Source organism: Carya illinoinensis, chromosome 5 (assembly GCF_018687715.1).
Source record: "Carya illinoinensis cultivar Pawnee chromosome 5, C.illinoinensisPawnee_v1, whole genome shotgun sequence".
Taxonomy (NCBI): domain Eukaryota; kingdom Viridiplantae; phylum Streptophyta; class Magnoliopsida; order Fagales; family Juglandaceae; genus Carya; species Carya illinoinensis.
This window is the reverse complement of record NC_056756.1, coordinates 49411327-49429239: the sequence shown is the minus strand read 5'-3', so window position 1 is coordinate 49429239 and position 17913 is coordinate 49411327. Positions and strand designations below refer to the sequence as shown.

At 35.6% G+C, this 17913-nt stretch overlaps 2 protein-coding genes across 2 annotated transcripts; both read right to left on the bottom strand.

The window, feature by feature from the left end:
* Positions 1 to 12704: 12704 nt before the first annotated feature.
* LOC122310464 (protein FAR1-RELATED SEQUENCE 1-like) lies at positions 12705 to 14401 on the bottom strand. Its single transcript, XM_043124338.1, has 3 exons — positions 13966 to 14401; positions 13684 to 13871; positions 12705 to 12758 (listed from the first exon to the last, which is right to left on the bottom strand). The coding sequence occupies exons 1-3, from the start codon at positions 14399 to 14401 to the stop codon at positions 12705 to 12707; spliced, it is 678 nt and encodes a 225-aa protein (XP_042980272.1).
* Positions 14402 to 14494: 93 nt separating this feature from the next.
* Positions 14495 to 16045, bottom strand: LOC122310463 (protein FAR1-RELATED SEQUENCE 5-like). Its single transcript, XM_043124337.1, has one exon. The coding sequence runs from the start codon at positions 16043 to 16045 to the stop codon at positions 14495 to 14497; it is 1551 nt and encodes a 516-aa protein (XP_042980271.1).
* Positions 16046 to 17913: the final 1868 nt, after the last annotated feature.

The following is a 17913-nucleotide window of genomic DNA, read 5'->3' as shown; positions in this document are numbered from 1 at the left end:
CGTGATTCAAGATACACTTATAAAGGACTAAATTTAATGTAGTTGAGGTGCATTAATGAGTTTTCATGGGAGCGGTTGTGACCCATTAATTGCTAGATCTCTTTCCTGGCCTCTTGCTGTGGGTATGGGTGGCAGTCGACTAACCACCTACTCTTTCAGCCTTGCGTAATTGCTCAAAACTAGTCACCTCGAAATATGTGTACGTGTTCGATCTACACGCGCGAGCTTGATGATCTACCGTTCGTGCAGTGACCACCTCGCATCTTCTGGGTTAATTGTAGTGTTCATGGCCTGTGGACGTCGAAATGATGGCATGTGTTAAGAACTTGACAAACAGAATATTAAATTTTAGATAACTAGAAAAACAGAGAGAAAGAAAAGAAGGCTATCATATATTGCATTAAGGCTACTGAATTGAATGAATTGATACAAATGTTTTACATGTATTTATACAGATATGAGAAGAGAATAACAGATGGTGGCTTATTAACAGAAATAACTGTCAATGTACATTCTCTAATCTGCCCTTCTCATATTTAGCTTTTAATTCCATATCTTCTATTTTTGATGCTATACTCCAACACCCCCCCTCAAGATGAACATGAATATTGAGGATGTTCATCTTGTGGAGAGTATGGTGAAAAGGTAAAGAACCAAGTGGTTTTGTAAGGATGTCTGCCAACTGTAGTCGAGATGGAATGTAGAATAGCTTGATAAGGTTTTGCTGTAGTTTTTCACGAACTAAATGACAGTCAATTTGGATGTGTTTGGTTCTTTCATGCTGAACTGGATTGGAGGCTATGGACATGGCAGATTTGCTATCAGTATACATCAATGTTGGCTGAGAATGATGAATCTGTAAATCCTGCAGTGCATAATTCAACCATTGGACTTCACATGTTGTGGCTGCAAGTGCTCGATATTCTGCTTCAGCAGATGATCGACTGATAGTTACTTGCTTTTTGGACTTCCATGAGATCAATGAGTTACCCAAAAACGCTGCAAACCCTGTGACACTTCTCCTTGTATCAATGCACCCTGCCCAATCACTGTCTGAAAATGCCTTGAGTTGCATTTCTGAGGATGCTGAGAAGAACAATCCCTGGCCTGGAGTTGCTTTCAAGTACCTTAACACTCTAACTGCTGCTTGATAATGACTTACGGCAGGCTTAGCTAGGAATTGGCTTAGGACTTGGACTGAATATGCAAGGTCTGGTCTTGTAAGTGTTAAGTATAGTAGTCTCCCAATGAGTCTTCTGTAGGCTGAAGGATCTTCATACAAATCAGAATCATTGGCTGTCAACTTTAAGTTGGTCTCCATTGGAAAGGCTGCAGGCTTTGCACCAATGATTCCTGTGTCTTGAAGAATATCCAATGCATATTTCCTTTGGCAGATGGAAATACCTGCTTTGGATCTTGCTATTTCCAATCCAAGGAAATATTTGAGGGGCCCCAAATCTTTTATAGTAAATTGATCATGCAGAAATTCTTTTAAGAGTTGAATTTCTTGTAAGCTATCACTGGCCAGCAACACATCATCAACATATACCAGCAATGCCATAAAAGATGTTGTGGATTTCTTTATAAAAAGAGAGCAATCAGAATTCCCTTGAGTAAAACCATAACTAATGAGGGCAGTAGACAGTTTTTCAAACCATTTTCGAGATGCCTGTTTGAGACCATAAAGGCTTTTTAAAAGTTTGCAAACCTTGTTTTCTGCATTAGGCATTCCAGGGGGCAGCTCCATGTAAACTTCTTCTTGTAAATCACCATGCAAAAATGCATTGTTTACATCCAATTGGTGGAAATGCCAGTTCTTAATTGCAGCCACAGCAAGTAATAGTCTAATAGAAGTCACTTTTGCCACAGGAGAAAAAGTATCAAAGAAATCCAAACCCTCTTGTTGATTATAGCCCTTTGCCACTAATCTGGCCTTGTGCCTCTCTATACTTCCATCAGCTTTATATTTGACTCTAAAAACCCATTTACAACCAATAGTCTGTTTATTTTTAGGTAGAGTAACAAGGTTCCAAGTTTTATTTAACTCCAAAGCCTCAAGTTCATTTTTCATAGCTTTTTGCCATTCAGGAAATTGTACAGCCTTTTTATAAGATTTAGGTTCTGGACAATTTGAAATTGAAGCAAGAAAAGCTTTATGGGAATTAGATATTCTACTAGAAGATAAGAAGGATGAGATAGGATATGGATTACCTTTAGAAGCATCATTAGAAGAAGTGAGAGGGGTTGCATTTGAAGAAAAATTGCTGCAATAGTAGTCCTGCAAGAAAGTAGGTTTGTGTCTAACTCGAGAGGATTTTCTTCTGTCTGGGCTATTATTGGATTGATCAAGAATTATGGACAGATTTGGATCAATGTTTAGATTGGGGATATTTGGATCAATGTTTTGTATAGAGTCATTAATGGACAGATTTGATGATTCACTCTGGTTAGGATTAACAACTGGGATTTTAGAAGAATAATCTGCACTGTATAAATCCTCTAAGGCAGGAAACAAAAAAGAATGAGCATGAGGATTTGTAGGAACAGCTTTGAATGGGAAAACATTTTCATGGAATGTGACTTTCCTTGAAATGAAAATTTTATTGCTATTGAGGTCCATGACTTTGTAACCTTTGATATCAGATGGATATCCAAGGAAAACACATTTTGTAGCTCTTGGATCGAATTTGTGTCTGTGATGCTGCAATGTAGATGCAAAACAAAGGCAACCAAAAACCTTTAAATGAGAAAGTGTTGGTATTTTGTTAAACAACATTTCATAAGGTGTTTTATTATTGAGAAGTGGGGTGGGAATTCTATTTATTATATGGGCAGCAACTAACACACAGTCAGTCCAAAAAGACAAAGGGATATTAGCTTGAAACATTAAAGCTCTAGCTGTGCTAATTAAGTGTTGATGTTTTCTTTCAACTACTCCATTTTGCTGTGGAGTTTCTACACAACTTCTTTGGTGTAAAATGCCATTTTCATGATAAAAATCATTAATGAGAAATTCTGGTCCATTATCAGACCTTACTGTTTTAATAGTTGTGTTGAACTGAGTTTTTATCATGTTGCAAAAGTTCTTGAGTAAAAAAGGGACTTCAGACTTGGTTTTAAGCATATAAACCCAAGTACATCTTGTAAAATCATCTACAATTGTTAAAAAATATTTATAACCTGAATAGGAAATTGTTGCAAATGGACCCCATATGTCACAATGTATCAAATCAAAAATTTTATTAGAACTAGTTTCAGATACAGCAAAGGGTTGCTTTCTTTGTTTTGCTAATGGACATACATCACAAACACTTTGACAATTGATAGAAATTGAGGGATCTAACTTTTTGAGAAGAAGCATTCTAGAATGGGATGCATGACCTAATCTGTAATGCCAGACATCTGAAGAATTGTTTGAAACAATTGAAGCAGAGGCTGAATTAGACTTAGATGTGTTGCAAGAAGAAGCCTTAGAATCAGCTTGTTGTAAAATGTAGAGCCCTTGTTTCTCAAATGCAATCCCAATCATCTTCTTTAGGTATTGGTCCTGTATAAGGCAGTGAGAATGAGAAAAGGATAAGCAAAGATTAGAATATTTGGTGAGCTTTGAAACAGATAAGAGATTAACAGAAAATGAAGGTACACATAGTACATTTGATAAGAAAATTTGATTGGAAAGGCAAATTGTGCCAATATGAGTGGCTGGAACTGTTTGGCCATTTGGCAGGTTTATTGATGTGTTAATATCTTTGGGAGGAAAGCAGTATAAAAGTGGTGAACAGATCATATGATCTGTTGCACCAGTGTCGAGAATCCAATGATGATTGGATTTTTGAGTAAATGAAGTAGGATATTTAGAGACATTACCAGAGAAGTTTGAAGATGTAATAAGATTGCAAGTTGAAGGTTGAACAGTTGTGGAAGGCTGAGAATTGTTGGCAAGAGATATGAGTTTATTGATTTCTTCAGCAGTTAAAGAAAACCTTGGTTCCTCATTGTTGGTTTGATTGCAGACTTCAGCTGAAATGGCATTATGAGCAGAGTAATTTCGTTTCCCTTTTGGTCCAGTCCACCCAGGGGGATAACCATGAAGCTGAAAACATTTTTCAATGGTATGACCATTGTATCCACAATGTGTGCAGTGAAGTGAAGCTTTCTTGGATTTTTCTTTTGAGAATCGATATGAAGAAGCTGCTGGGTTCAACTGCTTTACCATCAGTGCATGAGTTTCGCTAGAAACTGAATTGCTAAGCTGTCTTTGAGACTCTTCTTGAATCAATAGAGAGAATACTTTGGCCATAGTTGGTAATGGGACAGCAAGAAGTAATTGGCTTCTAACAGAAGCATAGGAATCATTCAATCCAACAAGAAACTTTAAAACATAGTCAGATTGCTGTCTTTGTAGCAAGAAAGTAAAAAGATCACATGTACAAGATGACATTTTTCCACATGTGCAAGTAGGAAATGGACGATAACTCACATACTCATCCCAAAGTGTTTTGAAGGCACTAAAATATTCTGTGATTGATAAAGAACCTTGATTAATGCAACTTAATGACTTCTCAAGATGAAATACTCTCGGTCCATCACTTCTCAAATACCGAGTCTTCAATTCATTCCATAGATCCAAGGCTGAGGCAACATACAATATACTATTTCTGATCTCCTTGGAGATAGAATTGATCAACCAAGAAAGCACTAAGTTGTTTGCACGCAACCAAGCTGTGTATGCAATGGTTTGAGTGGTGGAAGGTGGGTGGACAGAACCATCAACAAATGCAACTTTATTCTTGACTGTCAAGGCTATAACAATCGATCTACTCCAAGCAACATAATTGTCTCCATTGAAGATCTCTGAGACTAGAAGAATACCTGGATTATCACTGGGATGAATGTAGTAAGGACTGGAAGAGTCATCTGATGGATTAATGTTCACAGAATTTGCAGAACCTTCAGAGGCCATTTCAAGAATGATAAAGATTTGCAATTCTTGAAAGAAAACACTGGGCAAGAATCACTACAAGATCTTGAGAAAAGATATTGTAATGCAGAAAATAGAAAGATCAAGTTCTGGTGTGCGGAATGTTTAATCTGATACCATGTTAAGAACTTGACAAACAGAAGATTAAATTCTAGATAACTAGAAAAACAGAGAGAAAGAAAAGAAGGCTATCATATATTGCATTAAGGCTACTGAATTGAATGAATTGATACAAACGTTTTACATGTATTTATACAGATATGAGAAGAGAATAACAGATGGTGGCTTATTAACAGAAATAACTGTCAATGTACATTCTCTAATCTGCCCTTCTCATATTTAGCTTTTAATTCCATATCTTCTATTTTTGATGCTATACTCCAACAGCATGCATCAAGGAAAAATGTTGGGTACGTCCCCAGCGACCTTTTGAATAAAATTTATAGATAATGATCGGTTTGCTATTCTTTCACCGTCTATTTGTTAAATGTCGCAACATACCACCTCAGACGCAGAGACCCAATATGAGTAGACCTTGTCCCTGACAGACGCTGCTTCATTAAATGCGAAGACATACTACTACACAGAATAGGGGCAAGCATCACGGGCATAAGGTGAATAGAAACCCACCTTAAAAATGAGGGTATATAAGCAAAGACATAGGTACAAAACTAGAATCCATATTTTTATCCTAGCTCTCTCTCTCTCTTTCAATATATTAACTTAAGCATTAAAGGTATTCTTGGCACGTTGGGCCATCAAGTCCCCTTGATACAAGTCACGCGAGGAGGCCAGCAAGGTGCGAAACACATGTTCAATAATAATCAAATTTACTCAACCATTCAATGTCTTAGTGCTTGAAACTTTGCCCAATTACAATTTTAATTTAGTTTCTTAGTAAGTGTTTGGAATGTTTTATAAGGCCCTCCTTTTACTGTATCAATTGGGTTCACCTTCTCTTGTCAGACTAAACTCAAAACTCACTCGATTCCATGTCCAATCGACGCTATTGAATTTAAAAAGAAAAAAGAAATCGAAAAGTTAGTAGAATATGACCTGCTTGTCTGATACGACCCATGCATCAAATCAGTCGGATTGATTTTTGGTCGAAATATTTATGATTTGGGAAATAATATTTGTAATTGCGTGTAAGCAGTGTATAATTTTTTTAAAAATAATAAATAAATATAAAATTTATATAAAAAATTAAACTTTTAATAATAAATTTATTATTTTTTAAAGTATTTATATAATACTTATTCTTTATGATTATATATAACATTATTATAAATATATAAAAATTCTTATGAATATAATATTAGATCATCTTATCAATTCGTGTAAATTTTTGATCTATCCAATTGGTTCATATAATTTAACTTTTACAAAAAAAAAAAGAAAAAAAAAAAAAAGAGAAGGTAATTGAGAAATCAGGCATGCTTTACTTAATTATCCCTTACAATTCAAGTTCACGAATTAATTAAACATGATACATAAATCTATATTTGGACATTAAAATAAACCAGCTAGCCAAGACAGATGAGAGAAAAGCAATTATATATATATATATATATATGTAAGAAACTGGCTACATAATTAGGAGCAGAACGCCGATGTATATAATGAATATTTGTCTATTGCCGTACTGCAAGCTGGATGCACATCCGCCGCCCTGCCGGGTTTCTCGTGATGTTTGTACTGCCATTGTACGTGTGATATAAACTATCCAATTATTTACGAGATTTGTTAATCTTTAAAAAATAAAAATAGCATTTTTCTGACATCCAAAACCGAGAAGCTTTATTTGAGAGTCAAACATATCTGAATTATCTCCAACATCTCCAAACAAATTAATTAGTACTGAAAGATCGCTATTGATCAGGTTTTTACTTACGTACTTACGTGTGTGTAGAAGATATACATATACATGTATGCATCTATATAAGAAGCCTTAATTACTAATTAGGTGGGTGATGTAAAGTGCATGTAAATCCGTGGAAGAAAGTGTAAGAATTTTGAAATATGGGGGACACTTAATAAAGAATTCGAAGCTGAGGGTCCTAGTGAAATTAATAGGTCGACCAACAATTTGAACGGCGTACATGTTCTTTTCAACGATATATATAGTTAGAACTAATTACTCAATATGCATAACTACTTTCATATATTAATTTAATCTCAACTACTTTGGTGACTAGGCTAAGGGTCCCCAAGTGATTAACAAACGATCCATCGATCAGCTATATGTGTCATGTGTGTGTATTGATGATATGTCGTATCGGGAACAGATACCTACCTAGCTAGCTATCTCTACAACCACTTCTTACTACTACAATAAAATTGTATAAATTATTAGAGTTAGACGGATAGTACTGATCATCTGAAAGGAAATAAATTAATTATATGGCCGGGAGAAATAGAAAATATATAATTATAAAAATCTTCTTGTCATCTTCATACTTTACACATTATATTTATTTTAATTTATTTTTATTTTTTTATAATAAATATGTAATATGTGTATGATAAATAGAATAATTTAATTAGTTTAATAATAATAAAAAAATAAAAAAATAAAAAATAATATTTTAATATATAAAATATGTAGTGTAAAATAATATATATCAGTTCTTTTCAACGAGTAGAATAATGACTTAAGCATTAACTCCAACAGTATTATTACTAAAATGAGTAAAATAATGACCTAAGCATTAACTCCAACGGTACTATTACTAAAATGAGTAAAATAATGACCCAAGCATTAACTCCAACGGTACTATTACTATCAGTTATGGTTTATGGTTTGCAGCTTTGATAGATAGATGGATCTACGATCTCTGACCCACCTCTTCTTATAATGTATATATAGTTTTCATGTATTTTCAATACGCCATGAGTGAGAGTTTTCTTCAATAAAATTAAGTAGGGGTTATTATCGGACATGTGATTCCGTCTATTTAAAAAAAAGAAAAAGAAAAAAAAAGAAAAAAAAAAGTGTTACATAAATAGCTAAAAGCTAGTTAAGTGACTACAGGTTTGAACCGTCTTTCATGAGCGGCATAAAAATTCCCATGTGATGAAAACAAATGTGTACATCTCGATCTCACATGCAGTACTGACATCTCACCGGCTAGTATGTACAAGTTTGCATTAATCTGAACTGGATGTCTGCAGTTTATATCTGGTAAGAACTTTCGGTGCACCACCAAAAATACCTTGGTGCTCAAAATCAAATCCAGTACCATATATATATATATATATACACACACTAGTAAGGTCAATGTGCACGCTGCACGTATGTCCAGATGCCAAAGATAAGGAAAAAAAAATAAAAAAATAAAACTTAGTAAATAGAAAGGCGAGAAAAGAAATTGAAAGAAAAACTGAATAAAACATAATAAAAAAGTGAAAAAATAAACGTAGACTTTATGTACAAGTCCTATTTAAATATATAATTACAAGAATGAGAAGTTTAACAACTGAATTAAAGAATAATAAAGCAAGAACAAAAGCAGCAAATCTGTACAAATATATATATATTAGAAAAATAAACAGAAAATTTGTATAGTTATATTTGTTAAATAGGATTATATTAATATATTAACAATAATAACTGATGAAATAAATAAATTCGGTATTTATAGGAAAAAAATTTGGAAAGAAATAAATAATACAATAAATGAAATTTGTTATTACTATTGTTTTTAATAAAAAATATAAGAAAAAGAAAATAAAAGTAAATAAAATGTTGTACAACATTATTTTCTTCTTTTAAGATTTTATTTATATTAGATTTAATTTTGTGTTAAAAAAATTAGACTACTTCCTAAAATGTATAAAAAATGATGGATACAGGAGACTAGGGTAGGAATTGTGCAGGAAAGGATACACATGAGAAATGATGCGGTGTGTTTCATTTCCCTCCCCCATCTTTGATGCAGTGCAAAATCAATATTTTTCATCTCCCTCCATCTCTGATGTGGTACGAAATAGGTTGCAAAAATTAGTGTTTTGGAGATAAAAGGAACGATGAACGTGAATGAGGGAGATGAATATGAATGGGGTCGGAGATGGGTTGCGAAGGAACGATGAATGGAACAGCCATCTCCCTCCCTCCCTCCTCCTCTGCTGAAAAAATAGAGCACCCCCTTTCTTCACCCCTCTCTGCTGAGTGGTTTAAGAAGCTCACCTTAACTTTTTAACTTCTCTTTTTTTCCCTTTTGTCAAATTTAAATTTGATCTGGCATTTCAAATTCTTTGTTTATGTAAAATTTTTTATCTTTAGCTCTTACGTTCAATTGAATGACTTTATTATGATTGTATAAACATTCATTCGTTAAAAGTATTTTTCTTTTTGCCTTTTTGTTAATTGCAGAGGATTTTAGTCTGTAGAAGATACTAGCCAAGTCTTTTTGCATGGTGGATTACATAATTGATTACTTTCTAGGTGTAATGGGTTTACGTTACTTTTGCTTAGAGAAATATTTTCTACAGGTTAAAAGGCCATAAGAAACTAATCAAAATTAGGAAATGGGTTGCGAAAATCTTTTGGAGATGAACAAACGATGAATGTGAATAAGGGACCTAGATGAACGTCAATGGTGTCGGAACTGGGTTGGGAAAATGGGTTGAGTCTTTCATTTGTGTTGAGTTTGTTGACTTTCATTTTTCATTTTTATTTTTTAATTACACGTGGCAGGTGTGCGCAATCCCTGAGCCAACTTTCTTGTACGTAGCAGAACTGTTCCTCTATTTATCTATTCGACGTCGTATAATTAATGTTTGAAACCTTACTTTTTTTTCCCAATCACACCGTCTTGTGCCGACAACATCATCTTCATTTGAGAAAAGCTAAATGCAAGCGCCGAACGTAACCGGCGTGCAAGCGGCGTGTCCACATCATTTAATAAAACGGTATGTTTTTCTTTTGAAAAAGTCTAAGTGCAGTCGTGTGATGTAAACGGCTTGCAAACGGCTTGCCGACGTGGGTTATTTTAATATTTTGCGAAACGCACCGTTTCACTTAAAACTAAATGGTGACATTTCGAAATATCTGAAAGCTCGAAACCCTCCCTTCCCTCTCTGCTCATTTCGACATTTCCCCCCTTCCGAAACCCTTCTCCCCCTTCTCCCCCTCCTCCGTATCTGCTCTGATTCGATTTCCCCCAGATTTCCCCCAAATTTCCCCCCTTTCTCTCTGGTTCTCCCCCTCCTCCGTCTCTGCTCTGCTGCGATTTTCCCCAAATTTCCCCCCTTTCTCTCTGGTTCTATTTCCCCCAAATTTCCCCCCTTTCTCTCTGGTTCGATCGAAATCCCTTCCCTTCGAAATCATTTCGAAATCCCTTCCTTTCGAAATCCCTTCCTATCGAAATCCCTTCCCTTCGAAATCCCTTCGAAATCCCTTCGAAATCCCTCCGAAATCCTAACCCCCTAGATCTAACCCGAACCCTAACCCGTACCCATCATCCCACACCGAAACCCTAACCCTAACCCTAACCCTAACCCTCTCCCCCGAAACTGGTAATTAGTCGCACCTCTCCAGGTTTTTCATTTACGTTATTATTTCATTTTTGCATTATGGTATTGTTATATTTTAATATTTTAGCATGTTTGTAATTTTTGTATTTGTTGTATAGTTGCCATTTTTTGTATTTCATTATTTTGTGTATTTGCGAGATTACCATTTCATATTATGTTATTGTAATGAATATTTGGAAGTTGGACTTTGCATCAGTATTATAAGTTCCATGTAATTTTGAAGAATGTACGTATAATAGCCATAATTCCTTCCATATAACTAGTAGGTCATGGCTAGTTATGATCCTCACTTATAGCTAATAATAAATAATTATTAAAATAATTAGATAAGACTTGTATATGAAACTTGTGTCCTATCTGTTGAGGAAGATTTGTATGATCTATTAAAATTAACATAATAATGAAACCTTGGACCCGACTTCTCTTAGACAGCAAGCTTGACTTAAAGCTAGGTATCTGTTAATTTGTTCCAATATATGTATCTTTGAGACATCCATCCAAGTGTGGTGTACATGGTGTAAGCTAGCTAGCAGATTCATAATACAGTCTCGAACAATTTTACTTTAATTTTACTATTACTATGAGAAAAATGCTTATATTTGACACGTTATTTGCAAATGAAAATTATCATTTCTACTAAAAAAAATCTATTCTGATCATCAATAGTCATTTTTGTTGTGGTATGCATGAGTATGATTTGTATATGAAGCAAAGCCGATGGACCATTAATATATGATATTGATGATCAATAGATGATCAATAAGGGTTATAATATTAGCAATTCAATTAGAAAAAGTTCAAACATGATGATAAAAAGTCAATACAGAAATGCCATTAATAGACACTCATGTGCTTCACATGATCGGTTCAACCAAATTGGCACATAATAGGACCTACACATCATTCATCATGTGGTGGCATATATGCTTAAATTTTAAAAGATAGCTCATGCATGTAGGGTTTTTTTCTCTAATTAATTTTCTAAGGAGGGTCCTCTCTCTCTCCCTCTCTCTCTCTCTCTCTATATATATATATATGGAAGCTGTTACGGTCACCACTCCCAACTCCCACTAGGAGTTACTGTTAGCAGTGTAGTATTTTTTGTGTATTTTTTCTACATGTATTTTTTTACAAAAGATTTTGAAGGTTTCAAACATATATAATATATATATACTCTCTGATATATACTCTCTGATATATACTGATGTGGGGGCTCTGTTTACTGATTATATCATGATAGCAAATGAGTTCTGCTTCTCATTCCGGGTCAAGTTTGGAGAGACCACTGTGCTATTGTGGCTCCCAAGCGAAGCTTCGGATTTCTGGAAAAGCAAATACTTTTGGCCGAAGGTTTTTCAACTGTCCAAACTATAAGATGAATAAACAATGTGGCTTTTTTGAGTGGATTGATCTTCAAAGTGAGCAAAACAGTTGCTGTAAGCTGACCTTGGAGTTAGCTGAACGGAAGCACGAGAGGGTACTTCATCAGCGGCTCCTCATCGAAGAATCCAAATTAAAAGCATTGGAGAAGAAGTATAACCGAGTCTTCAAAGTATTAAAACTGACATGGTTATTTTTAGTAATAGTTGCTGGTATACTTTTGATGTATGGAACCAATTATAATGTATCTCAGCCATGTCTACAACTCATGTAAGAAACTGTACTTATTTGCAAAATTGATGGTTCAGTTGAATGTAGTAAATGTGTTGAATGGTGTAAACGTGTTGAATGTTGTAAATGTGTTGAATGTTGTATTGACTATGAATATTGGAGGTTTTTTGCGATTTATCGATATAGTAGTAAATCTATTATAACTGCTGCTGTTTCAGTCTGTTTTGATTAGAAAATGACACTTTGATGTTGCAGAAAATTTGGTACCCAAGTACAATTATAATGCATCTGTTTTTTTGATTTTTTCCTTTCTTACAAACAACAAAATTGCTTTGTATGAATATCACTTTTCCTATCCATGTTGGCCATTCATTTTGCAGCGGTTAGTTAAGGGGTACTTATATGAAATCGGGAACCCGAGTCATGTGTATCCAGTCATGAGGTATGCCTTAAATTTTCCAGAAATTCGGCTTGTACGTGCAATTTACCCCATACCCGATCAAGACTAAATGAACTCCACCTGAAATAATGAAACACAAACTTCTTCTAACTTTTGAGAACCCATCTTAGGCAATTAACCCCCAACACAAACTGCTTCTAACTTGTCCTTCTCCAGCTTCTTCATAACCTATACGTAGATGACCAAATAATACATTTTTCCAAAAATAACCTATTTAGCCAAATATAAATACAACCATAACTATTATGATAATTTCTATAAATAAAAAACACATCTGGTACTTATACCCCCTCCAAATACGAACTTACCCCTCCTGCCTCCATAACTTGTTAACATTATGTAAACCCAATAGCCTCCTCATTCTATCCACATACATAATTACATCAAATTTGCATGGTATAATCAACCCAGTATTTTCGAAGGAAATCAAAAAGAATAATGAACTATCCACATGGTATAATTACACCAACCACCAAAATAACCTTTTCCAATATATACAATTTTCCAAAAAAATGACACTTATAGTAATATTAGATGCAACCAATAGTTTATCTGACCTAAAAAAATTCTCTGTACATTTTTCCTATATCAAATAAAAAACACGCTCGATTTCTCAACCATTTTCCACTAGTATTGCCATGCTTGTGCTCCATCTCCACCCAGTGTGCTCTCGCTCCGCGACATCCAATCAAAATATATCTGAACCTTTGATAGATATCCACACATTAGCCTTCGAAAGGGATGCTGACTAATTGAAATGTGCAAAGTTTAGAAATCTTACACTTTCTTGAGTACCAATCATGGGATAACACTGCGTGGCGCTAATGCTGTCCAGTACCTTTTAATAGAAAAACAATAATTTATTTACAATTTTAAATAAAACCAACCATTAAATAAAATGATATATACAACGTGCTCTTTCTGAATACCTGCCCTTCTCCGGAATTGGTGATATCTACTTCTCATGCCCCAAATAAATTCCGGCACGTGCCCATGGGAGCTATATCTCCCTCATCTCGCTAGCAATAAAGTAAGGTTTAAATACTCACTAGAAATAATTGAGAAATAATAAAGTAAGGTTTAAAACATCCACCTGTTTGCGCTTTCCTCCTGCTTGTGCTTTTTTCTGTTTGGCTTTAACCTTCCGCATATCTGTCTCCATCTTTGATGCTCTTCTAAGAGATGGGGGTCTCCCTTTCCCTCTGACAACAATTGGACTCTTTACTCCTTGTGAACTACCAACTGCAGCAGCTGTGTCCAATGTTGTAACAGGTTCTAAATCTGTGGTTGCAAAGATCAGTTTAGAAAACTTATTTAACCTCCCATTGATATTATTATACATGAAAAAATAAAAAATGTGATTTAAAATTCAAACCTTTTTCACAGTTCATAGATAACGGGTTATGGTTCTGACGATATAATCCAGTCATCTCATGTATCCTCTTCTTTGCATCTTCAAATTGCTCGTTAGATTCTACCGCATAGTCGATCATCTCATAACACATATTCAATAGAATTGCATGTCTATTACCATTTGCCCTCTCATCCCCTGCATCGTAGCTACTTCGAATTAATGTGTATCTCCTCTTGATGTCCTTTCTCCATCGATCTAAAATGTAGCCTTCTGGCAATGATTTTATACCGTTTGATTTGAATACAGCCAAAATGTGCCTACATAATATCCCTCTCATCTGAAATAACCCACATGAACACTTTGCATTTCCTGCCTCGACATTAAAATCCACTGCATATGTAACCTGTTTTGTGAACTCCTGAATACGAACTTCATCTTCTACCAAATAATTCTTCATTACCCCATCCGATGTCTGCAGCGCTGGATCCAAATCAAGCACGCCAATTACTTGTTGTTGAACTTCTTTAAATTTGGCATTGGTGTACAGCTCTTAAAATTTCTTCTCAATTGGAGATCTAGATACGCAGGGAATGGTGCCGCTAAAGGACAGGAATTCTGCCTCACATTCATTTTCAATTTTCTTCTTCAACGCATTGTCAAACTGATCAACAAACTCCTTCAAATTTGTCTTCGAATGGACATAACCGTCAAAAAAGGCGTTCATACTCTCGCTCCGCTGGGTTGTACTCATTCCAGCCCAAAAGTGCTCTTTCAGGAAAACTGGTACCCAATGCTCGCGCTCGGAGTATAAACTTTTCAACCAAGCATTCTCATGTAAGTGGTATGTGTTAATAAACTGGGACCAATGCTTTTCAAACTCGGCAATAGTTTGTGTGTCGTACACACATTTCATCAGCTCAGTTTTCAGGCCACTTTTGTACGCAGCATATGAACCCAACTTCTCTGGAACTTTCTTGAGTATATGCCATAAGCAAAATCGATGTCGAGTTTCTGGAAATACTATCGCAATTGCATTTTTCATTGCTCTGTCCTGATTAGTAATAATAGCCTTTGGAGCTATTCCGTCCATACATTGCAACCAAGTTTGGAACAGCCATGTAAACGTCTCTGTGTCCTCACTGGAAATCAACCCAGCTCCCAAAAGAATCGACTGCCCGTGGTGATTTACACCAACAAATGGTGCAAACGGCATCCCATACCTATTAGTCAGGTACGTGGTGTCGAATGTGACGACGTCACCAAAATACTTATACGCAGCCCGACTACGTGGATCTGCCCAAAAAATATTTTTTAACCTCCCATCATCGTCTAAATCCATCAATGCAAAAAAACCGTTATTCTTGTATTGCATCCTCATAAAATAATCACGAAGTGCTCCAGCACCACCTGCACCAAGTCGTAGATGGCGGGCTTTGTCGATGTAATTCTGACAATCCTTTTCCAAAAATGGCAGGTTCTCAAAGCCACCTGCTCCAACTACAAGAGATCTGTAACTCTTGTTCAGCTGAATACCAGCTAAGTCGTTTGTGTCAAGGACCCTTTTAACAGTCTCATTCACTTCTCTGTTACATCGAAAGAAGCGGGATTTCTGAGGGCTAATTACATGATTATGTGAGTTATTCACTGTTGTCAACCGTATCTTTCCCTCGACTCTTAAGGCATTAATCCTTGCCTTACAGTCTGTCTTTCCCGTCGGACGTGGGTTGGCGATATTGGAACTCTTAATCCGAGCCTTCCCTCCCCGTGCACAACCGAGGGTGACATATCTGACACTTTGATCCTCTGACCTCTCACTCCTTTGTGTCATCACCCCAAACCCGCAATTTTTAGCATACTGCTTATAATAGACCATCAAATCTTCCAATGAATTGAACTCCATCCCCGGCTTTGGCTCCTCAATGATATCATTACAATCCGAAGATGGCAACACATACGGTGTAGATGGAGTGCCATCGTCAGTTTCCAGTTCATCTAGTCTATCCAACAGATCTTCATTGCAACCAACTCTTGCGGAAGTGCATTGCTCTTCAATGTCTATGCATACCGTTAAGGGAGATGCGTGTTCTTCTTCACCACCCATGGCCTGTACAAGTTGATAACTATATTATTAACACACATGAAAAGGCAATTGCTAATCGCATAAGAAATTAAAAAGGAAAAAAATTAAAACTCGGCAATAGTTATGGCATGATAAATAGTTTCAAAATAACCTGCTTGGGTCCCATTAAAAAACAGCCATGATAAAATTGATGAATTCTTTTGGAGGGATTTGCATCTTTATAATCTAACTATTGAGTAATAATAGTTTAAATTTCGAAACTATTACAAAATTACCTCCAAAACTAGCTACCTACACTTCTTGTACTCAACCATTATATATTTGATTTGATTTGATTTAGATACGTGCAACTCGCAGTAGCAAGATAGAAATAATTCTAGCTACCTACACTTCTTGTACTTGCATTTGCTTTGATATTTTGTGAAATTACCATCTAAAGAGCTTATCATTCAGATTTCTACATTCTTCTAACATCTCAATATATAAATTTTATTATATAATTTATATTTTATCAAAGAAGCTAATCAATTTTAAAAGAATTGAAGCCCTTTTAAATTATAAAGGACGTATGAATCTCCATCCTGTTTAACTTGTTGAAACGCTCGATTTGTCACATTTTTTTCCTCAATCGCATACTCGATACCCAAGCGGATGCTTTCCATTCAAAATCCACATTACTTGATATTTCACATTTCTAAACTGGGACCAAAATTTTCAGATTTTCACCATATATCACTAATCCAATTGTTTCTTCTAATTTGGTTTACAACAAGTAACATAATCAAACTTAACCAAACAGTTGCATAACAACTTCATTAAACCAAATAATAAAATACAAAACTGTATCCAATTAAAAATATCCAACTGATTTAATAATAAATTAAAAAATAAAAAATTCATTAGCCAACAACCTGTTTGTAGGCAGCATATATCTAGATTAACTTGCATATAGTATTTGGGAGGTTATCAATCACATAATTATATTTGTACTCATCAAGCAACGTAAAAAAAAAAAATTAATCAAACCAATATTATCGGATGCTTGTAAAATTATATAAACAAAAGTATGTATGTAATTAAGAGAGTAATAAGCTTCTTTTTCATTTCAGATTTCCCAACCTAGTGAGCTTATGTAAATTATTACAATTCCTCCCTTCCATAATCAATGTAAATTATGTAAACAGTCATATTATATTGTATCAACATGCATGGGAAAACCAAGCTACACGAAATTCATGCTAATGCTACACGGGTATTTCATCCAATCAAATGCAAAATATGCCAAATTCATGCTAATGCTACACGAAACCAACCCAGAACTGTAAACAACCAACACATATTGATCCTCATGTGAAAACCATAGTTACACCAATCCACTGCAAATCCCACGAAACAGAGCCAAATCAGAGTTTTTCATATATCAAACAACTTATAATCTAGTTCAAGACCCATGTTTATTTAAGCAGAAAAACCATTTGTTGACATTCACAGAACCAGAACCTGCCCGTGGTGGTGCCAACGGGGTAAACTCAGAAGCTGACCCACGAAACCAGAACCGACCCACGACACTCACCCACTTCGCTGACCCGAACTGCCCAAACTGCTGGCCCGAACTGCTGGCCCACCGAGTTGACCCGAGGTTATGGCCCACGAAGCTGACCCAAACCCAGCCCACGAAGCTGACCCAAACGGCTGACCCAAACGACCCTCGGGCTTGACCCACACAATGCAGACCGGGCCGAACTCAAACCACCCAATCGGATGCCCAACCCAACGACTCCGTACTACACCAACGATTGTATAACTGCAGAACGGCGTGGATCTGGAAGAACCCAACAAGCCCGCTCGATCTTCAAGAATGGTTCCTCCTCGCACACGCACATCAAAAG

Coding starts and splice junctions, on each gene's coding strand:
- LOC122310464 (XM_043124338.1), bottom strand. CDS start 14,401: ATGAAGAATTATTTGGTAGAAGATGAAGTTCGTATTCAGGAGTTCACA. Junction 13,872..13,965: donor ATCTATGAACTGTGAAAAAG/GTTTGAATTTTA, acceptor TTGCAACCACAG/ATTTAGAACCTGTTACAACA. Junction 12,759..13,683: donor CAGGAGGAAAGCGCAAACAG/GTGGATGTTTTA, acceptor ATCTACGTATAG/GTTATGAAGAAGCTGGAGAA.
- LOC122310463 (XM_043124337.1), bottom strand. CDS start 16,045: ATGGGTGGTGAAGAAGAACACGCATCTCCCTTAACGGTATGCATAGAC.